The 24,722-nt window shown below is 41.9% G+C and overlaps 1 protein-coding gene across 2 annotated transcripts in view; it reads right to left on the reverse strand.

Annotated features, from left to right (window-relative positions):
- The window catches only part of tafa5a (TAFA chemokine like family member 5a), a 166,516-nt gene that overhangs the window by 43,344 nt on the left and 98,450 nt on the right, over window positions 1–24,722 (reverse strand). For both annotated transcript variants that reach the window (XM_056260381.1, XM_056260382.1), the window contains exon 2: window positions 21,800–21,949. In XM_056260381.1, coding sequence (XP_056116356.1) covers window positions 21,800–21,949 — 150 coding nt within the window. The remainder of the gene's footprint in view (window positions 1–21,799; window positions 21,950–24,722) is intronic.

Genomic DNA, 24,722 nt, shown 5'->3' on the forward strand with positions numbered 1-24,722 from the left:
GTAATTATCATTAAAATTATTACTGTAATTGCCCTACAATAAGCTTTAGCCATTTCTCTCAAGATCATATTTTTAAAACACAGCTGAGCTGTGACGTCAGAAGAGGGAGACGTGCCAAAAAAGTTCTATTCAAGTATGGAGAGTTTTGAGTCTAAGGAGATCCAAAATCCCCCTCAAACCTACAATGGCCCACAGCCATACAATTTTGAGCCTCCCAGGCATGAGACAGATGAGGAGGCAAACAGAAATTTAAATAATTCCTATCAAAGAAACATAAATATCTGGTGTGAAGAGAACCAGTGGAGAGTTGGTTATGTGTCTTGGTAAGTAGGCTATAGGCATAACTTAGAGGTGGAACGGTACATGTATTCGTATTGATCCGAAACGGTACGGGCGTCACGGTTCGGTGCATGAATATACACGGAGAATACACGGTATAAAAATAAATAAAACTCGCGTGCAAATTAATTAATGCGGAACTACTGTTAGATACGCGGGTTATTTAGGGAAACCTAATCTGTAGCTCCGCCTTAGCTCTGAAGCTCCATGGCTATAATGAACAGGCTGCGATGTCAAGATTGCAATGCTGGAATATGTTGGTGTGTGTGTGTGTGTGTGTGTGTGTGTGTGTGTGTGTGTGTGAGAGAGAGAGAGAGAGAGAGAGAGAGAGAGAGAGAGAGAGAGAGAGACAGAGAGAGACAGAGAGAGAGAGGCGCGGGCGCGATCGAGCAGTGGAAACATAAAAACGGGAAGAAATGGGCGCTGCAAATGTATCCGAATCCGAATCCGAATCCGAAGTCTTGGATACTGAAGCAGCACTGAAGTCAGCGCGTTTGGTCCGAACAAAGTTGACCCAGGCACGGAACACAGACCTGCTTTTTGGGAAAAAGTGGACTCTGTGACCGGTTTTAACGGTGTTTTTGCACCCAGCACAAACGCAGTAATTCACCATCGTGAAAATACGCCTGCGTATACCTAACTAACTACCTAACTTTAATAACAAAATAAATAAATAAATAAATGTCCTAATCACTAATTCTCTCGCTCTATCACTCGTACAATTTTCAACACAGCTCACAAACTCACTTTCTCAGCGCCCTGGGGAGACGTCTCCCTCTTATGACGTCAAGCGAATCGTTTTGGGGGAGGAGCTGTTTTAAGTGAGTACTGAAAATAGCGAACTTTTTCATCTTATATTCTGCCTTTAGGTATCGAAAAACATACAAAACAATACATCAACTTGTCAAACGTGTATTTCCCCTAACTACTTTGTGTCAATCATAATTACAAATTTAACCTGACATACACACTTTAAAGATACAACATAAAGAGTAACCCACAAAATAAAGAAAGAAAATACAATATGAACACACAAATGACTGAGGAAAAATACATTATGTCTTGACTTTGTTGATCTAATACTAAACAGTTATAGAAAGTTAAATAGTTCTCCAGACAGCAACATAGTGTCGGCCAAGATCCGGCCCACATCTGGTACACGTGGTTTCCACACGGCCCATATGTGGGCCGGATCTGGGCCAACACTATTTTGCTGTCTGGGTCACCATCTTTGCCTCATTTCCCAAGTGTTAGAATACTGTTTTTTAGACATGTTATTTTGATGTCCACAAAAAACAAACGAGGTTTGAATTACCTGAACTTTTACTTTTTATTTTTACACACACACTTTTTTAAATTAGATTTTTTTAAAAGCTCTGTGTGAAATCTGTTTAGTAGCAGGCCTCTGCAACTTTTTTTCTTGTCACATTCAAGCATACGTCTCAGTGCATAATGGTCAGGACATTACATTAGCCTACTGAGCATCTCCGCTCATAACCTTATTTTTCCTTTGCACGTCCCTGCCAGTTAAGCCTGCCCAGTGCTGGTGACATATGAGATATGAACTGTTTAATACTACCTTGCCAGTGCATCACAGGCTATAGCATTGTCAGGATCATGGCCTCTTCATCCACCACCCAAAACATCCTGTGGTGCTGTACTAACACTCACCAATAATGCATGACCTAATAGTCATATCAGAACAGTCACAACACCCATCTCTTATGAAAAATAAATGTTCTGAATTGAATTGAATGTATTGTACTAGATTTAAATAACTTGCAGATAATATAATATAAATTAAATAAAATGCCACTTAAAGAGAGTACACTTTAACAAATGTTTCTTAACACACTCATTAACGCACTTTGCCATAAAATTAATCTGTAATTAATAAACAAAACACTATATATATCAAACCTCTATACAAACGAGAACCGACGGGAACACTTTATTCTGCTCGTCCCTTTTGAACATTCTGTTGACTATGAGTAGCTTTGCAACTACAAACTGAACAGAAAACTCAGGGCTATATATGGGGACAAACTAAGGAAACTAAACGAGACACAGGTGAAAACAATGGGTAACTATGGTAACTAACAAGGCAGGGGACTAAACTGAACGGAAACACAGGAACCAGACACAACAAATGGCAAACCAAACATACACCTGACATGTATAAGATATTTTTAAGTCCTACTTAAGTGGGACTACTTACACTGTATTCTGCTGCCAGGCCATTAGATGGCGATGAAACACTATAAGACTGAACATGTAATATGCATGTGCATGACGTCATCGTCTTCAGAGATTCACATTTTTATTGTTTACACGGAGACCGTTTTCAAAAACGTCCTCTTTGAAACCCGTTTTCAAAAGTTTGCTTTTTCAGCCACCAAAAACGCTGTTGTTGTGTAGACGAACGGCCAAAACGCATAAAAAGTTTTACGTTTTTAGTTGAAAACGGTGTCGTGTAAACAGCCCCATTAAACGCTGTATTATTCATGCCAGGCCAGTAGTGTCTTTAAAAATATACATTACCGTTTTCACAAACGCATGACATTACCGTTTTCACAAATTAGCGTTTTTGTTGTTTTACATGAAGACGACGATGCTATCGTTTTCAAAAAACTATTTTTAAAAGCTTGCGTTTTCAAGCCACCAAAACTTAGTAGTCATGTAAATGAATGGCCAAAACGCATAAACAGATCCCGTTTTTATTTGAAAACGTTGTCGTGTAAACAGCCCCTAAATTCATCTATTATATATTTAAACTATGGTAGGCCTATTTGGTCATTTAATTGCAATTAGCATGCAATTAAGTGTCCAAAAACATACATTCAGTCCGCACCTAACTTTATATTATCTCTGCAATAAGTATGTTATTGTGTACTTCTTTTTCACAAGGGATCGTGAGACACCAAATGGATATCCATTCCCCTTTGACGACATTCTTCTGTATATTTTTAAAGACATGATATAAGACTCTCTTTCGGCCGAATGGGCTTCAGATGATTGCATCGTGCGCAAGCACTGCTTTCAAATCCACGCTCAGTACTAAATAACACATGAGAAGCTGGAGTTACAGAAAATTGCAGATTACATCAAAGGAAAGTGCGCAGGTAAAGGACAATCAGAGGCTGTCAGATAGAAGAAAAAAAAAACTGTTGCTGCTTTTACAGCAACAAGTGCAATGAGAAGTCCACTTTTGCCATAGATCCACTACCTTCTGCTCTCTTTAGGACCAGAGTAATCCCAAACAACCCATGGCCCTTTACTGAAAAGGTCTGCCAGAGACAGGAACTCTCCAGTTTAATTAGAGACTCACTCTTCACATGCACAAATATCAACAGAAGCATGTCAGCAGGACCATCAACCAAGCGTTTAGGTTTACATTGCAGGTAGAACAAGCCCCTGTGGGCCAGTGGACTGTCATCATCACTTTACATATCAGAAAGGAGGAAAGTGCAGTGGAAGTACTCTAGAGCTCTATGAGAAGATGAAGACCTCTGTAATTCAGTACTTAGACAGAATGAACTCAAAAACAGACATATTTGATACAATAGAGTCTCTGGAGAGCAGAACTGCCAGAGGTAATGTACAAAATGTACGAACGATTTTGAGGCAAACATTGGACACAAGGTAAAAAATATATATATAATAATAAAAAATAGATGAAGTGGATTTGATGGTTGATCAAAGACACAGTGGGCCAAATTGGAAGCTGCCGTTTCAATCGCAATTGCCATTATCTCAATTGATTTATTTGTGAAAAAGTAGTCCAAGTTTTCAACATCAGTCGATTGGACTACATTCATATTGTGTTGTAATTTTTGGAGCCTGTCAGCGACTGGTCACTGTATTCTTTTGTTTTTTATGTGGAAAAACAGCTTTGTCATTCAGGTCCCATTGTGATCCACAGAACAATGAATGTCAGGGGCTTTGGAACGATATGAGGCTAGATACTGTAAATGATGACAAAATCAAAGATTAAACTGATAAATAACAAATTATGAAATCATACTATATTGTTCCATGTCTTTATATGTTGTAAACATACAGGAGTGCACAAGCGGATCCAGACTTGAGATGATCTTGACTCTTTTTGTCAGAGAACAGCAGAAGAACAAACACTTTACAGCTCTGACTCTCCTCATCCATTTCTCTATTAGATTTATGACACATGCTCCCATTTTGAAAACACTCAATTTTTCAGCTTCATCATTCAACAGTCCTTGTCTGACAAACTTCAATATTAATGATGCTAGTTTATATCCAAATCGCTGAGTTAAATCCTTCTTCTCGGAGAAGTTTATTTTCCAATCTCCTCTGCTCTTTGCACTTACAATGAAATTTTGGCCACCGTAAACTGAACTGAATATATATAAATGAATGAATGCAAGACTCCCAGCATCTCACTTTGACATCCATGGGGAGTTTGATGGACTTTTAAAATGAAAGGTCTTAAGAGCATCATGTACATGTGTTAGTTGTATCTCTTAAGAAACATTTTAACAACATGATTTTGATTTAATATTGACCAACCCTCAACCATGCACATAGTATTGGCATGCATGGAGAATGAAGGAACTGTCAGAACGCAACATACTTAGACAAGAAACCTTTAATCGATATTTAAGTGTAATTGTATCTTATGAAAACAATTTCAACACCGTTTCTGATCTAGTTTACACTGAGCTTTGTTGAATTGAATGTGCAATAATTCACAATGGACCATTGGATTATTAAAAAATAACACACACCCTGAGGTGGTAAATCAACCCAATGCAAAGAGAATCAATTATTCTGCTTATAACACGGTCGTGTGTGTGAAACTTAACCCAAAAGATAATTTAAAGGGCACCTATTATTCTACTTTTTACAAGATGTAACATAAGTCTCTGATGACCCCAGAGTGTGCATGAGAAGGATTAGCTGAAAATACTCCACAGATCATTTTATATAGCATGTTAAAATTGCCAATTTTTGGGGGTGAGTAAAAACGTGCCGTTTTTGAGTGTGTCCCTTTAAATGCAAATGAGTAGAGTTGTTCCGATTCCGATACTAGTATCGGAAATGCCGCCGATACCAATAAAAATTCTGGCATCGGTATCGGCGAGTACTTCTATCCGCGTACCGATCCGATACCATTTTCTTAAACAATAACTAGTTATGCACGCTAGCTTTGCGTAACGCTGCATCAAATCGGAGCTCAATTCTTCTCCGCTGCTCTAAACAGTGGTTGCTTGTGGCAACACAGGAAGTCGTGCTGTTGCCACACAAGCAACCACTGTTTAGAGCAGCGAAGAAGAAAACGCGCGCGCGCCCTGCAGTATGTCCGCTGTTTAGCAGTATTTCAGACTGGACAACCAGGTAGTAAAACGGCGACATGTCTCATATGCCATACTGCAATTTCGAGGGGTGGAACAAGTATTAGCAACTTCAAGTAACACCGAGTAACCCCGCAGAACACGATTACACAAAGGCAAGGGCAGAGAAGGATGAGCCGCACCAGAATCAACAATCTCTGAAAGCTTCATTCAAACGAAGAGAAATGTTTTCAAAAGACAGCCAACGAGCGATCATAAATATAACTGACACAACATGTAAGTTATTAAGTTTATTATTCTGGATGACCAGCCGATGTCAAAACTGAAATGCCGTTTATTTAACAAAACTGTTTATGGACCTTAAATTATAAAGAGATAATTTTCTTATATTATTCATATATCATTTTTTTAGATTCCTAGATTTATTTGTTGCACTTTTTTTATACAGTTATATATTGTAAATCTAAAATACCTTTTTTGAGTTTACAGTTTTAGATGTGTGGCTGCATTTTAAGTTCTTTTTCACTTAAGAAAGATAAATAATATATTGCTGTGAAATGTATGTCAGATAATAAAAATACTCTAGTTCACTCTAAATACTCTAATTAAGGGATAAGTCTGAAGCACACCATAAAATAATTCTATCAATTCATACAGTGCTAGTATGAATAGCAGCTGTATAGATACTGTACAGACCCAGGTATCGGATCGGTACTCGGTATCGGCCGATACCCCAAGTCCAGGTATCGGAATCGGTATCGGGAAGGGAAAAAGGGTATCGGAACATCTCTACAAATGAGCTGCTCTTTTCAAGAAGAGGGCGGAGCTTCAAGAGCTCATGCTCTGGTGGCAACAAAACAGGACAATTTCACACAATAAAATGTCAGGAAAAATGTCGGACAATGATGCCTACAGAGCCAGAGAATGAATGCTGCATGGAGATAGAACAGGTATAGTTTAGTTTAATTACAGTTATAACTTATGTTGTCACCTTGCTTTTATCCACTTCAGGGCTGTTGTAGAAGACCTTGTCCGAATGGTGGCCAAAACTTTACTGATGAGTTTTATGAAGTTTATTGTACATCACACAAAAAATGAAGCATCCGTTTTCGCTCCAGAAAATCACTTTAAGAGCTGAATAAATCACAGTACAAGAAGTGCGCAATAAAGTCTTATCCATAAACTCCCTCTCTCTCTCTCTTGCATTATCATCAACATACACAGCAAACTACACAAAAGCACTCGTTACAACTAACAGCAAAAACATATATATACAGACTTTATGCCTTTTCTGGGGGTGCTTAATAAACTGGTAAACTTTATATCCGCAAAACACCTCCTATGAACAGTAATAAAGTGCTTGCTCTCCTTTTCATTACTGCCTTGACCAGTATCGATCCAGAGACTATAAGCTGTAACACCAACAGTTGGTACTGATCCATCCTCGAGTAACAACTTTTTAGCAAAGCCTGTGTTTTGTATTGTCCCTTTGTATTGACCCTCGTTCACAAAGCAGTCTGGAGTGAAATGATTTGCGCAGAAATAAACAAATTTAGATATGTTTTGCAGCGCATTACCTTCAAAAATAAAACTAATCCACTCCGTCCTCAGTGGCCCGGATGACGGGAGAAAGAGCTATATGGCTGAGCTGCTCGAGCACGGAGAAAATGACGGATAGTGAGAGGGCGGAAACTATGGTAATGCAGGACTGTCAGTCAGCGACCGTGGGCGGGGCCTGAGCAGTATGATGTCACACTGCTCAGAGAATCAAAATGGCATGTCTAATGAGACTTGGGGGTTACAAAAAAGGAGTGGATGGATTTGTATCATTGTTAGGGTGATTATGCTCACACACTGCCAACGCACATTTATGTCCAAACACAATATAAAAGTACATTTTGCATAATAGGTACCGTTTCAAGTCATCATTGTGTTAAATGAGAAAAGCATCAAATAGATGCAATAGTTGTTGCTCTGCTTCATGTTCGTCATCAATCAACTGCATGAAATGTAAGATGACCTATGTAATTTAAAAAAACAAAAACGAAACAAAATTCTCCATAGCATTTCTTTTTTAAAGTAACGCATTAGATCGACAGCCCTTTATATACAGGGCTGGTCAGAATTATTTGCCCCCTTGGTAAATATGATCAAAGATGACTGTAAAAAATGAATCTGCATTGTTAATCCTTTTGATATTTTATTTAAGAGTAGCAAAAATCTAACCTTTCATTGAAGTAATAGAATTGAAAGTGGGGGGGGGGAGGGGGAATCACATTATGAAATAAATGTTTTTCTCCAAAACACGTTGGGAACAATTATTTGCCCATTTTTCTTAAATACCCAATACAAATACAGCAGAGTATTTCATGTTACATACGTCCATACTTTTTTATCCCTGTGTGCACCAAACCCATCTTAAGTGTTTGCAGCCAAAAAAACTATTTTTGTGTTTGTTTCTTTTTCTCACAATAACACACAGTTTCCTAAGAATTCTTTCAATGCCTTTTTGTTTTTTGCTTCAGTCATCAAAGTATACAGGTAAGGTCTATAAGTCCAAGCACCATGTTGGCGGTGTACGCTAAAACAACGTGAAAAAAGAAAGAAAAAAAACGCAGTTAATGATGGATTACAAGAGAGAAACAAAAGAAATGGTACTTAATGGAACATCAATAAGAATTGATGTAATCAACAGCTTGGTACCTCCGTACACCTGGCAGCACTTTATCATGAGAATGGCCTGGTTTGCTATAGCGTGAAGACGAGGGGTTTAGATTGTACCTACTGTGTGGGTATGGCATTTATTAAAGAGGAAATCATTTGGCCAGTGCTGCCATACATCTACAAGTACCTTCCCTTTTCACTCTCATTTGCTAGAAACAGCACACAAACCCACAGCTCCAGCTCACTGTACTATAATTTCTCTACAAAACAGGGTGAATTTATTTGCTCAAATAAAAAAAATATATATAAATACAAAGACGGTGTAAAATATACATGAATGCCTTAATTCAGCAATAAACCTTTAACATTCAAGGTCGGACAGGACCGGGCTGGTGTAATAAAGAGATAATAATGTACTTATAATATAGAAAGTAGCCACCACACCATGTCTTTTAAGTGAATACTTTTACAAGTCTTTAGAAAATTCCACACAGGACCATTACAATGTAAAACATTTACATTATTCAACTACTCACCTCAGTCTCGTCTTAGTTGTGAGCCTTTTTCATACAAATGCTCATCAATTCATCGCTCAACACAATCTGACTGCTGAAACTGCATATATTCATGCTAATAAAAATTACTTGTAACAAAATTGTAAGTGAATGGTAGTTGGTGGCAAAAGTCTTTTAAAATGAATGCTTCCATGCTAATCTTGTAATTTCTATGCTAATGTTTGTGCCGCACGTCTGTTTTGGAGAGCTGTTCACTGTTTGGTGCATAATTTCTAAAAAGCCATCCAAAACCACATTACTTACTGATAAGCAGTCCTTAAAATAATAAATGAAAAAAAAAAAATAATAACACTACAATTAACATTAACAACACTACATTAACATATTCACTCTACAGAAGAGCTCGTGGAGTTCGGATGCTTAGTGACTAGTGAGGTTTGACAGTTCATTTCCATTTTTGCTGTTATATATTGCAGTCAATGCGGTGCTTTCACAATGTCCCAGGGCTCTATGCTGTGCTCTATATTTTTTAGTCGAATAGTCAAAGTTCGCCACCTTCAGTATGTCAAAACAAAGGACACCCATTTATGGACCACACCCTACAAAAAAAAAAAAAAAAAAAAAACTTAAAAAAACAAGGACACAAATAAAGAGTCAGGATCTGATTATTTTTACAAAATGACAAATTGACAGCTCTACAACAAAGTGAGAAAACATGAGATTGAGTATGTGAACTTGCAACAGAACACATTTTATAATGTTTTACATTTGATTGTTTTATGTATTTCTAAAGAACTCTGTTGGTGTGCTTTAAGCAGTCACTCTGAACCAGTAATCACTTAAATTATGACTACATTATGTAATTATTTGTCCCATTTTTGGCAACATATTTTTTAAATGTCTTAAACTGTATATGACAGGATTATTTATTATGTGTGTATATAGTATATTATATACATATATATATATATATATATATATATATGATTACATTAAATTACAAATTAATAAAAACATGAATTAGGCTACTAATCTATTAATGTATCTGTCTAATGTCTAAAAACATAACAATCATCTGTCTACAAAGCTCTAATAATGTATGGAATATTATATGAATAGATTATCCAAATATATATATTTTTTTTAAAAACGAACAAAAAACAACAACAATAGGCTTTAGAAGCACGGATGTGTCTGTGTTCTTCTAAATTTATTAATATAATATCCCATTCATAAATCATCCTGCTTTACGTCAGACAGTCTGAGCTACTGAAATGCTTCTCGGCAAAGTGTGCAGTTCGCCTTAGTTTCCTCATTAGTGACTGGACAGACCCATTAATACCTTTTTCCCTCTTGCGTTAAAAGGGCTGATATGAGCTCAACATGTTTAAAAAAACAACAACAAGGTTTACAGCGCATGTGTTTGAGACTCCATCTCCGGATCCGGCCCACATCTGGTACGCATGGAATCCACATGTACCAGATGTGGCCCGGATCTGGGCCGTTATGTTGCTGTCTGGGAAATGAGCTTCTCTACCACTTATTGTGAAATTTACTTCTTTATATTTGGTATTAGTATTCTTCACACTGCAAAATCTTATGTGTTTTTTCAACTAAGTGTGGGCCAATGTAAAATAGAGGGTAAATCGCGTCCCATATTGATTTGATACGAGATGCATCATTTTACCTGTAAATATGGGACAGTTACGTATTTTACGGGACGGGTGGCAACCCTACATCCAGGAATCAACCCTGCTTAGCTTCAGTGGGCAACCAGTCTTGGGCTACAGGGTGATATGGCTTTGCTGATGAAATCAGCTCTTACAATGATGAAATGACGCTTATTCAATAAATCTGTGAGGTTTTCAAGCATCACTTCGCCTCCTGTCTCTTGCAATTCTCTGACCTCTGCGTTTTGGCTATTAGAGGAGAACATGACAGTTTTAATATCAGAAAAATCGTCTGCTGTTTCCTAGTGGAGAAAGATAAAAATTTGAGCTGGATCCTGTTCCGGAAAATGCCAGATTTTTAGATTTTTGCATTCCAGTATTTGTTTTTAAACGATTCGGCATTTACAAGTGCATTACATGGTGACACTGCATGCATGCATATGAGACATAGCGAGTGTGAATTTATGCCAATCTATTTGTAGGTTATGTTTTGCTATTGGCCTTCAACAAATATATATTTTTGACCAATCAGTTTTCTTAAGTTCAAAATCACTTTCATTGGTTGGTGCTTACTGCTTATTGTTTTGCATGCAGTGAGGAGCAGAAAGCTCTTAATATTGCCAAAATGTCAAAAAGACAGTCAAGCACATTTTTTTTATTTATTTTCCTGAGTAAAGCTGATGGTGTTTCTGATTAAAAGAGATCCAGAGAAGATGAAACTGCATACCTGGATTCCGCTAACACTAATCAGGATTGCGGGAGACACGAGCAACACATTTTTGAGCAGTTAGAAATCTATGTAATGGAAGAGGCAACAACTTCGTCGGTGAGAGAACACATCAATGAAATCAATAGAATGATATTGGGTCTCAACGCACATACGTGACAGAATAATGCACTAGGCCGTGCAGAAACCTGCGAATGATGCTCTTATACAGTATTTGTGCCATCACCATTTAGTGACGTCATTGTTTGTTCCGGGAAAACGTCTCGGTTACGGATGTAACCCTCTTTCCCTGAGTAGGGAACGGAGACGTTACGTCGGATGACGGAGAATGGGTGTTTTGCCAGAAAGCCTATCATCTTCGAGTATTAAAAAACGAGCCTATGGCAATGAAATGCCATGGGTCTGCGGAATTTGCATAATGTATCTCCGCCCCACCGCGTGGGTATTTAAGGTGAGACACCTGCAACAGCAGATCATGTCTTCGCTGAGGAGCCGAGACTGAACTCAGGCGTCTACCCAGCGGTACAGCGGAAGTGGCAGGGAGACGTAACGTCTCCGTTCCCTACTCAGGGAACGAGGGTTACATCTGTAACCGAGACGTTCCCTTTCGTAGTCACTCCGAGTTACGTCGGATGACGGAGAATGGGGGTCCCCGTGTAATCACGCCACCTTCACAGCTGTCTTCCAGTGCCCTGCGAAGTCTGACCTCCCTGTCGTGATATAGGCACGGACGAAGGAGTCCTACTTAACACAGGAATACCAAGGTACACTGGGAAGCATATCTCAGGGGAGAAATGCCACAGCATGCCTACCCATAGGGAGGACTTAAGAATACACATATGGCCGAGGGGGTTTCATATGGAGGGACACTGGAGTGACCAGCCCGTGGGGTGGCAACTTTCAACTCCAGAAGTGGCAAGGTGGCTTGCCGAGGGAAAGACACATGCTTAAAGAGGCTTACAGTGTAAATACACATGTGGGGGTTACTCAGAGGAGGAACCATGCACACGGAGGCACCTAGCCGACGCACAGGTTATAGACACTGGCGCCAGCGTCAACAGTGCTGGAGGAACTCAGGGCTTCAGAGAAGAAGGCTACCTGAGGAAATATCGCACGTATCCAGTCCGTGGATTGGAATGGCGAGCAAGCGAGACACCTAACGGCTCCCATGTTAGCTTGAAAAAGACAGTACATGGGCGGAGACTGGCTCCACTCGGAGATTGTAAAATCTGGCGAATGTGTTGGGTGTCGCCCAGCCTGCAGCTCTGCAGATGTCTGTTATGCTGGTATGCCAAAGCAATGGCGTCCACTATCCAGTGGGATAACCTTTGCTTGGAGAGAGCCTTTCCCTTCAGCCTCCCACCATAACAGACAAAGAGCTGGTCTGAGGTCCTGAAACACTGCGTCCTGTCTACGTAAGCACGGCGGGCGCGTACTGGACAGAGCAGTGCCAAGGCTGGGTCTGCCTCCTCCAGGGGCAGCGCTTGCAGGTTCACCACCTGGTCCCGGAAGGGAGTGGTGGGAACCTTGGGCACATATCCAGGCCGGGGTCTCAGGATCACGTGAGAGCAGGCCGGCCCGAATTCCAGGCACGCTTCGTCAACGGAGAGTGCGTGCAGATCCCCCAACCTCTTGATGGAGGCCAGTGCAACCAGGAGCGCTGTCTTCATTGACAGGAACTTAATCTCCACTGATTGCAGAGGCTCAAAGGGAGCCCTCTGCAGGGCATATAAGACCACTGAGAGGTCCCAAGAGGGTACGAGAGGAGGGCGAGGATGATTCAGTCTCCTCGCTCCTCTCAGGAACCTGATGATCAGGTCGTGCTTTCCCAGAGACTTACCTTCAACTGCATCGTGATAAGCTGCGATAGCGGCCACATACACCTTCAGGGTGGAGGGAGACAGCCTTCACTCCAGCCCGTCTTGCAGAAAGGAAAGCACGACACCAATCGAGCATCTCCTGGGGTCTTCTCGAGAAGAGCACCAGTTGACGAAGAGGTTCCACTTCAACGCGTAGACGTGTCTCGTGGACAACGCTCTAGCGGAAGCGATGGTAGCCGCCACCACAGGTGGCAGGGTACTCAAACCTGCCTCGTCCCGTCCAGGAGCCACACGTGGAGTCTCCAAAGATCGGGACGAGGGTGCCATAGGGTGCCCCGTCTCTGAGAAAGGAGGTCCTTCCTCAGAGGAATTGGCCAAGGAGGTGCTGTCGCGAGGAGTATCAGTTCGGAGAACCAGGTCTTGGTGGGCCAGTATGGGGCGACCAATATGACCTGCTCCTCGTCCTCCTTGATCTTGCACAGAGTCCGTGCGAGAAGGCTCACTGGGGGAAACGCATATTTGCGTAGGCCCTGCGGCCAGCTGTGCGCCAGTGCATCCGTGCCAAGCGTGCCCTCGGACAGGGAGTAATACAGGGCGCAATGGGATGAGTCGTGGGAGGCAAACAGATATATCTGTGCGTCCCTGAACTGGTCCCATATCAGCTGGACCGACTAGGGATGGAGTCGCCATTCGCCAGAGGTTGGCCGGAGCCGTGACAGCTCGTCGGCTGCAAGGTTCCGCTCTCCTGGAATGTAAATAGCACGAAGGGACCTCAGGTGCTTCTGACTCCATAAGAGGAGGTGGCGTGCGAGTTGCGACATACGGCGAGAGCGTAGACCACCCTGATGGTTGATGTACGCTACTGTCGCGGTATTGTCCGGACAGACAAGTACGTGTTGACCCTGGAGCAGCGCGTGGAAGCGGTGCAGGGCAAGGCGTACTGCCAGCAACTCGAGGCAATTGACATGCATGAGGCGCTGGGGTCCTGTCCAGGAGCCCGCGGCTGCATGTCCATTGCACATGGCGCCCCAGCCCGTGGCAGAGGCATCTGTGGAGACAACAACATGCCTGGAAACTCGTTCTAGGGGAACTCCGGCCCGTAGAAAGCTGAGGTTCCGCCACGGGGTGAAGGACTGACGGCAGGTCGGAGTTATTGGAACTCTGAGCGTACCGCGATGCCATGCCCACCTCGGGACCCGATCGCGAAGCCACAGCTGAAGCGGTGTCATATGAAGCAATCCGAGTGGCGTTGCCGCGGCTGCGGATGACATATGCCCCAGGAGCCTCTGAAAAAGTTTCAGTGGGACCGCACTCTTGCCCTCGAACTGTCGAAGACAAGTCAGCAGTGAGTGTGCGCGCTCGCTCGTAAGCTGCATGGACATGGCGACCGAGTCTATCTCCATACCGAGAAAAGAGATCCTCTGTACGGGGCAAAGTTTGCTCTTCTCCCAGTTGACCCGAAGGCCCAGACGGGCTAGGTGCCGGAGCACTAGGTCTCTGTGTTCGCAAACCTGGACTCGAGAGGGAGCTAATATTAGCCAGTCGTCGAGGTAATTCAGGATGCGAACCCCGTGTTCGCGCAGGGGAACAAGGGCTGCCTCGACGACCTTCGTAAAGACGCGAGGAGACAGAGCCAACCCGAATGGGAGAACTGCGTACTGGTATGCCTGCCCCTCGAAAGCAAACCGAAGAAACGGTCTGTGTCGAGGTAAAATGGAGACATGAAAGTAGGCGTCCTTCAGGTCTATCGCTGCAAACCAATCCTGTGGCCGCACGCATTCCAAAATGCGTTTGGTCGTGAGCATCCTGAACGGCAGCCTGTGAAGGGAGCGGCTCAAGACGCGCAGATCCAGGATTGGCCGTAACCCACCGGTCTTCTTGGGGACAATGAAGTACGGGCTGTAAAACCCTGACCTCATTTCGGCTGGAGGGACAGTCTCGATTGCACCCTTCGCCAGCAGGGTGGCAACCTCCGCTCTCATGATCGGGGCATTGCCACCGACCAAAGTAAACGGACTCCCCTGAAGCGGGGAGGAGACCGTGCGAATTGGATCGCATAGCCGAGCCTGATAGTTCGGGCGACCCAGCGGGACAGGTAGGGAAGCTCTAACCAAGCTCCCAAGAACTGAACCAGCGGAAACATCCGAACGACAGACGTCCCCCCGGAGGGGCAGCGAAGCGGAGTGACCGGCCCAGGCGTGGGTGGCATAGCGGCCCGGTGCGGGGGCACGGTCATGCTCCGCGTCCTGACAAAGGAGACCAGGGAAGGACCAGCGTTCCACGGGGGTCTGCTCTGCCAGGGGTCTGGCGACAGAGGGGGACGAGAGTGGTGTGGTCCGGAGACGGCACACACTGTTATCCGCGCCCTCAGAGACAGAGGGGGACGAGAGCGGCAAGGCCCGGGAGCGTCGCTCACTGTCGTCCGGCCCTCTGAGGGCTCAGAGATGGGATGCAGCTCTTTGGTTTAGAAAAGATTCTCCCCCAGCCCTCCACCGGGGGAAGGAGTGGCCCTGCAACCACTCCCTGAAGAACTGCAACCCACATCTGAGCTGCCCGTAACGGGAACGCCGCAAGCCTGGCCTTGGCGGGGCTGCGGGACCGGTACGGGCAGGGGCGCCTTCCTGCGACCACCTCCACGGTGCGGCCCGGTGCTGGGGGCCGGGCGGGAGGGGGCGGAAGTCGCAGGAGGGCGCATTCGGCAGCAAGCGGACTGAGGCGTCTGAGCTGGCAGCTGGAGGCAGCAAAGCCGCGGGGTCAGACAAAATAGCCACAGTCCACTTCTGGGCGGCCGAGAACTGTTGGGCAGAGTCCTCGACCGCGCCGCCGAAGAGGCCAGCCTGGGATATGGGGGAGTTGAGGAAACGAAATCACTCAGCCTCGCGCACATCAACCAGGTTAGCCAGAGGTGTCTGACCACCTATGTGGACATCACCTGACTCAGGGAGCGTGCGGTCACCTACGTCGCTCGGAGAGCAAGGTCGGTGACGGCAGGCAGCTCAAGGATAAGCCCTGAATCAGCCCTACCCTCGTGCATGTCATTGAACACCCAGGAGGATGGCAATAACACGCAGTGAGGTGGCAGCCTGCCCCGCAGCTCTATAGGTCCCCGCCACCGGAGTAGACAAGAACCTACAGGCATTGGAGGGGTGCTTAAGAGTCGCCACGCCAGGTGGAGGCGCTGTGGGGACACATAAGTGTTGCCACAGAACACTCCACAGGGGGAACCCCAGTGCACCCTAGGCCGCGGCCTCTGCAAGGGCAGAGAAGGCGGAAGAGGCCACTGAGCAGTCGCGAAAAGTCAAGGAGACTTCCACGATCTCATGATCTCTTCATGCACGTCCGGGTAGAATGGATTTGGGTTCGCCACCCCCAAAAACCAATCAACAGCCTTAAGTGCTCAGGACATGGCAGAAGGTTCCACACAGCCCGATACTCGCGGCAGCCCGGGAAGCATAGCTGTGCACTCTGGATCAAACTCGTTATGCTAGCACATCCGAGGACGGCAGCACAGACGAGCCATCATCTCTAGAGGACTCCAGCTCACCTTGTGATGCGGTGATAGATGATTTCATCAGCCGGGGGACCGAATGAGACCGCGGGCCCGCGGGCGGGCCGGCGAACTCACCTGGGACCACGCAGGTTGCAATGTGAAAGATGGGGTGTGGGCCGAGGAATTTTTCGTCGGTTTAGTTCCAAACCTGCCGTCTTAGGTCACCCTGGCCACCAGCCGAAGTATTATCTCACGTGGAGAAAAATAGATCGGGGTGTGGATGAGGGGACTCTCACTCATTGAGCTCATCGAGTCTCGAGCGTTACAGTGCGATGGTCACGTTCCCAGTGAGAGAACGTGACACACCCACGAGCGCTGTCTGAGCGCGATCAAAGCCCAAACACTCAAAACAGCGCTCGCGCCCATCAGCTATCAGAATACCACACTCAGAAAAACACGGGCAGATCGTCTTTAGAAAGACGCGTCTTTAAAAAGACGTGCCGCGTGCAGCTCTTTAGTGAGAGGAAAAACTCCGCGGATGTTGCAGCGACCAGGGAGAACACACAGACTGGCAGACCACTGCTCAGATCGCAGGCAACGTGAAACTCGCTGGATACCGCCGTCACACCAACACCGGAGAGTTCGCTCGTCTCGAAGAGATGAAGTCACTGAGAAAACTCAGGATTTGGCTTGTGGAGTGAAGAGATGGCTCTTGGCTCCGAAGCGAAAACATGATCTGCTGTTGCAGGTGTCTCTCCTTAAATACCCACGCGGTGGGGCGGAGATACATTATGCAAGTTCCGCAGACCCATGGCATTTCATTGCCATAGGCTCGTTTTGTAATACTCGAAGATGATAGGCTTTCTGGCGAAACCCCCATTCTCCGTCATCCGACGTAACTCGGAGTGACTACGAAAGGGAACTAAAGTTGTATATTCAGTGTTGGTCGCTTTGTGTTATTTGCAGCATCTGACATATTTTTCAACAGCAAGACAATCCCAGAATGCATTTCTGTTCACCTCCATTCATCTGATGTCCCTGGTTAATCCTGTCATCAGCTTTCTAATTTCATGTAATGCTTTCAGTGTTTCAGCTTTAATTTATTTAGTCTACTGAAAGCATACAGGGATCATGTATAATGTAGCATTAGCTTTCATTCGTGTTATTGTGATTTCAGAAGCGAATGACTTCATGTCTCCATTCCAGCAAACAACCCTGATTCCCAGAATCCTCCACACTATCACAATTCTTGTCAGAGCTTTGATCTGCACAAATATATGACACTACACGTGAGTGATGTCATTTCACACTGCTCAGGTTAACAAAAGCGTATTTCTTTTTCCTTTTCTCTCCATATTAATACAGTTCACTATTTCCAGAATGACACATTGTTCCACATGACGACGAAGCAGAAGGCGTGAAATTACTGATAACGTTGTCCACATTAATGCAACACGAAAGTCAACAATGGCGACAGTGTCCTCTAACTGTATAACCACTGAGTCGATTACAAAAAAATTGACATGTAATTTGACATGTTACTTTTTTTGGACGGCTCACAATTCAGCACAAAACAGCAAACAAAAGGGGAGAGATGGCTAGTAAAATAAATTAAATACAGAGACATTTTTTTTAGAAGAACACACACACACTAATTTATTATTTTAATTAAACCGTTTAAGTTGTAAATATTTTTTTTTCACATTATAATGTTGATCATTACATCAACTTAATATATTCTGTAATTTAAACCTTTTTGGGGGGTTTTAGTAATTTAAAGCTGCAGTCCGTAGCTTTTTTTGGGTTAAAAATGATCCAAAATACATATTTGAGAAAATACACAACCAGCCAGTGTTCAAAACTATCTGCTTGCCTTAGCTCGATTCAAAGCGGTAAGCTTGTAATAATGTTAATTCTAATGGTACTGGTGGATTTCCGCGGGAGATTCGAGCATGTCTTTGCGTCATTACGTCACATCTATACACATAAAGAAGGAGTCTCGGCTAGTCGGCTATATTGCGTTTGAGGATGCTGGAGGTGGAGATTTATAGCCTTTTCTCACAGCACTTGATATAATTAAACTTATCAATTTGATGGCGGATCCAGAAAGGTTCAAACGACAATCACCAGTGACAACAGATTCACCCGATGTAAAATGCAAAAGACTTCGTTCGGACTTCGGAGTGGCTACAGAAAAAAAGAGACTGCAACCGGACCCATGCGAAAACAAGGATACATATCGGAAGGACATTACAAGTAGTCACGCAATGCTCACGTTGTTAACATTAACAATTTGAGAACAAAGTATAATTTGCACGGTTTTGCGTGATATGATAAGCGATTGTTAGCTTTAATCAGCGCGATTTACTGCAATGTCAGAACCAGAACAATGGTGGATGTTTCTTACTTGTTCAGATGACATTTTCCATTGAAAATTCTTATGTTGGTCATACTTAGAATAATTTGATTCTGAATGCCAGTATCCACACTGGCGCGGTGACTGACAGCTGCACACTCTCCTCAATGTGTTCATCCGCGCTGTGCCGTGTCCAAGTACATTCCGCGAATAACTGCAATGGCAGATTTCGAGCAGAGATGGCGACAAAGAGGAAAAACTGCGGACTGCAGCTTTAATGAAATTGTCTTGATAACTTAGGAAATTAGGCAGTGGATTTACAGTTCCCAGCATGCTTTGCATAGGACTGGATAAGGATAATGAACGTTGAAATTAAGTGTTAATTGATTTGTTTTTAGTGAAGGGAAAGACCTGTTAGTGTTTAATGCTGTTATGTTTGACATTTAAAAGAGTTTATGTAATGTTGAAGTTGTCGTGGTTGCCATTGTGCTGAAGTTACTCTTACTCCACGAAAACTTCAACATGACTTCAAACTTCATACATGAAGGTAAACACTACATTGAGTCTATAAGCGACGCTTATAACTACCAGAGTTGCTAATGCCAGTGACAAATAATATCTTACTTGTTCATTAAATATACATGTTAAATAAGTTGTGTTAGAATGTGCTATGATAGCTGTTGATATATATACTAAAATAGATAAGATTAATTGGTTCCAGGGCTACAAATCTGGTGTGTTTATGCTACAAATTATTAAGTTCCTCTAACTCAATTTAGCTTGTTGGTTGTACGTAAATTCACTCAAATTCAAATTCACTCACTGTCATAACTCAAAAAAATGTATGCACACTGTTGCGTAGATTTTTGTTGTTCTTGTTGAGGCAATACATAATTTTTTTGAGTGTGTGAATTGGACAGGGTTCCCTTTGCACAGAAAGCTGGTGCCAAATACTGACATTCTATATGAACAGACCTTAGGAAATGGTCCTCAGTTTCCAACCCTAGGAGTAAAGCATTTTGGGTCTGTGCTCTGTGGATTATCCTGTGGGTGAACTGACCTCCACAGACTGAAGGACACAGCATGTCTCATCACATATGACAATTGTGCTGAGACCTTGAGGACTCCAGCAGATTAAACTGATTGAAATTTCATTTGTCTCTTTTCTACCTCTCTCTTTTTTTTTTTTTACCTCTCTCTTTCTCTTCCCCTCTGGTGGACTGTGTCCTGCTTTTGTACACTTATATCTGGAACAAAATCAAACTTATGAAGCATTGCAGCTGTACAGCTGCTTTGGAACAATATACTGTATTTTGTGAAAAGCACTACAACATTAAAACGAACTTGACTTGGATTCTAGGATGTAACTACGGGTGTATTCTATGGAATTGTTTGTTTTATCAAAAAACATACATCTGATCGATTCGAAAAGTGATAGCACGTCTTCTCAACAAGTCACATGTATGGTGTACGTATTAGGACTTCCTTAGACTTTATAAAAGATTTCAGGTCACAGGAAAAAATGTCAGGTGTCAGAGGCATCTGTCGAACCAGAAATATGTAATTCATAACGAGTTTAATTTAAAAGGATGCACAGTTTACAAGAAAAAGCTGCCACAAAATACACTGCTAAAATCCAGGGCCTTGACCACCGTAGACATTGAGGTGGATAAATTGTTAAATATATTATTGCCATATTTAATTGCAATTTTAAATGTTTTGTACCAGCACAGGTGTCAAATTAAGTAGTGAATATTAATATCAATATATATATACCAAATTCTCAATTTTTAGGTCACTGTTTTGAAACTCTTCACAGTGCAGTGTCATTCAACAGTGTTAGTCTGTTTGTTTTTTTAACTGTAATATATTTTGAACTGTAATATAAACATAGACTATGTAAAATATACTGTAGTGAATTATAAACAGTAGAGAATGTCATTCTTGCTTTGGAAATCAAACATTGTATGATTGTATATATTTTAGTGCATTTTGAATGTGAAATAAACTGCAGTGCCAGGCTGAAAATTGGTTAGAAGAACTGTGTGAAGAGTAGCAGAATAATAACTATATAAAATGCAAACAAATGTGCCTCAATTTCTGATATAAATCCACAGATATTATAAAGTAGCAATTTTTCTTGGTTCATTAAAAGTTACACGTGCAGTGCTTCTTATGCCAACAACAATGTCATTTTCATTTATTAATTTCATTTTTGAATGCATCTTCTTTGTCTTATATTATTATAAATAGTAATATCACACAAAAAAATAAAATAATAATAATAAGAATAATGATAAAAAAAAAAACACTCCCACCTCTAAAAATCCTTCTATCCTTTGGTAATAATTAAATACACTGCTTCAGGCACCAGTGGTGTTTATAGCAGCGTACCGTATTTTGCAGAGCCTTTTTCTTGTAAACTTTTAAATTAAACTTATTTTTCCAAATCTCTTGTCCTATGTAGGGTCACAGGAAGGCTGGAGCTTATCCCAGCATTTCAGGCTGCAGGCAGGGAAACACACTGGATGGATAATGAATGACACGTTTCTTAAGTTTTGTCTGATGCCGTTTTATCCGATTCTTTGATGCCCAAGGCGGTTTTGTCCAATGCCTTTATATCTTAGGCTGTTTCATCTACAGTGGGATGGCTTTGCATTTATGCTCTTGGTCTTTTACAAGAAACTTATTAGAAACATTTATTACACAATCATCTTATCTTATTGTATATGATTATAATACATAAGAGAATATCTGGCAGAAATTACAGCCTACCATACACATCATGGTCATTTTTTTAGAGGTTTGCTAAAAAAAAGAGACTGGTATGTAATAGTTTTAAGGGTAGTACAGTGCTTTGAATAATAGATCCTCAAATATGATCTTACCATCTACGCAGGCCGGCCTGGCTCTCGTTGTCCCAGCAATCTGTCCTTTCTTACATGCGCAGCGGGCCGTCTGTCTGGCAATAGTTCTGCGTGGCTGACTGCTGTCTCTGTCTAGAGTAACAATCTCACAGGTGCCTGCTGCCAGTTGACCTGCAGGACATAACCAGAGATAGAAGAAGGGTTCAGAGGGGAACGTTGCGGAAAATCACCATAGCAGTTTTCGGACTTATTCAGGTTGTTTTTTCATACACTGTAAAAAAATAAAATAAAAACAGTAAAAGTACTGGCAAATTATTACCCGGACATTATCCAGTAATTTTACGGACATTTCCATTAACACTAAAACAACGCAATGAAGTTCAAAATTCAAAATACAGGTAAAACACCTGTAAAGGTTAAACACGGGAAATTTAGTCAAATTAATACAAAAATTTTAAAAAATAAAGTTTAAAATAAAGTTTGCCTTTTTTTGTGATAGGATAGTATAAAGAGGACAGGAAGCGACTGGGGACGTATCGGGAAAGGTCCACAAGCCGAGATTCGAACTCGGGTCTCTCGAAGCACAATGGCGCTATATATCAGTGCCGACCGTTGTGCCCTATTTTTTCCGATTTTTTTTAGTTATAATGGGGTTCTCAGTTATGCTTAGGCATCAACTTTTATACATAATTATCTTAAAATTCCAAAAAAAATACAGTCAAATGAGACAATTGTAGACATGCAATAAGAGTAATGTAACGTGGGCAGCATATAGCTCAAATAATTTGAATTTGATGAGAAATGTTTGATTTCATATTACACTTTTTCTCAGTCGCTTTGGTACATTTATCGAAGCGTCCTCAACATTTGCAAAGCAGTAAGTGCATTTCTCAAAACAATTCGTACAAATAGCAAAACACCATGGATTACCTGCAAAAGCCAGTCTCTTGCTCAAACTCCTTAGTTCATCTCTCAAAAGTAAATACCTGTGTCAATGAACATGTCAGTGCCATCAGAATGACAAGTCCTTGTGTCATTGTGTACGGATAAGACAGTCAAATTGCTTAGTCATGTTGTCAATATAACAGTGTACTCAGGAGGGATGTTCTGATGTAAACTATGGATAATGTTTTGATGACAATTATTGTAAATTGTAGGTTACACACCTTAGTGTATGTGGGAGTTTGATTGCAAGAGACTGGACAAGATTCACATTTACGCTTTTACTGTTTGTACTGTAATTTGTTGACAGACCATGTCATTGCGATACAGAAAAGAAAAGAAAAGGAGAGAAAACAAAGAAAAAAAGTGAACAGGACAGATTTAGAAAAAAAAGTCTAATGGAAATGTATATAAATATGCTTGACATATTATGACAACTTGTTCAACCATTTTGCATGTAAAGACGTATGCTATGAACTACTGCCTAAATGTTGTGGGGCCTAAACTATTCAACAGAGACCCATTATAATATATTTTGATCAACATAACATAAGCTATTGATAATATAGTAAACAGCAGATAATTGTACATAATCATTTTTGCATGGATGTACCAAAGCATTTGCAACTTGTTCAAAGAAATGAGAAACTGCTTTTTTGATGTGCACAAGTGACACAATGGTGTGACGATTGAACGGTAGTTTTGAGAATTTCAATTCTGATCTGAGAAATGTACCAAAGTGACTGAGAAAAACTGTAAAATGAGAAATTGTTGAGATTGTTTACTTTTTTACAACAGTTTTTACTATTTCTCAGTAAAACGTGAGAAAGAGGAGAGTGAAGCAAAGAGCAACAATCGATAATTCCTTCCCTTTCTTTGTCAGTGTGTGCTGGAGATGAAAATTTGATTGCAGTGCGAAGCATCTTATTTATTTATTTATTGATAGATGATAGATAGATAGATAGATAGATAGATAGATAGATAGATAGATAGATAGATAGATAGATAGATAGATAGATAGATAGATAGATAGATAGATAGATAGATAGATAGATAGATAGATAGATAGATATATTCAATTATGTCATGAAGTACACTTGGCGATTGGATAGTTCCATGAAAATCATTCAAGATATAATATGGCATCTTGTCATTTTTTTGCTTAATTTAAGCAATTTCAAGCAAACCTAAACAAAGTAAAATAATATGAATCAAAAACCCAACTTTAAAGCATTTCTAAGCTTCAGTTAGGGCCACTTCTGGCCCTCTGTGAAGCCCACAGATTAACCTGTCTATATGTGAAGCTGGTCTACAGGGAATCTGCTTCCTGCTCCAGACCCGAGAGTTCTGATTGGCAGTGAGTCAAAGCTGTGATTTAAACTGACCCAGAGTCAGCGTGCTGAGGTAAAACAGGGTTAATTAACTTAACGCATAGGTCGTTAAGGCTAATTGAGGATCTTAAGATACACAGCTGTACTGCCGCACCAAATGTGTGTCTCTGTGTGTGTGTGTGTGGTCAAAGGTTAAACAACATCAAGCTTAACAAGATGTTTGTGTTTTCATGGAATTTATTCAACCTTTAGCCTAAAGATTGCAGAGTGTGTGAGTCGGATTATGTAAAAATCCATTTGTCAGTCTGTTTGCTGTCTAGATGAGACTTCTTAAGCTCTGCAGGTGATAAGAAAAACAACTTCCTGATATTTCATAATTTGGCTGCTGTATCTGTTCACAAAGCCATACATTCTGATTCTTTAATAATAATTCCCCCTATTTTTTCTTTCTTTCAGATTATTGCTTTAAAATTCAAGTACACATAGGGCCCTATTTTAACGATCTAAGCGCATGGTCTAAAGCGCAGGGTTCAAGTGCAGTTAGGTCGTGTCCGAATCCACTTTTGCTAGTTTAACTATGGAAAAAATGGTCGTCGCTCCCGGCGCATGGTCTAAAACGGTTGTCCCTATTCTCTTAATGAGTAATGGGTGTGTTTTGGGCTTAACGTGCG

Source organism: Rhinichthys klamathensis, unplaced genomic scaffold (assembly GCF_029890125.1).
Source record: "Rhinichthys klamathensis goyatoka isolate OS25496 unplaced genomic scaffold, OSU_Roscu_1.1 h1tg000176l_1, whole genome shotgun sequence".
In the NCBI taxonomy this organism is placed as follows: Eukaryota; Metazoa; Chordata; class Actinopteri; order Cypriniformes; family Leuciscidae; genus Rhinichthys; species Rhinichthys klamathensis.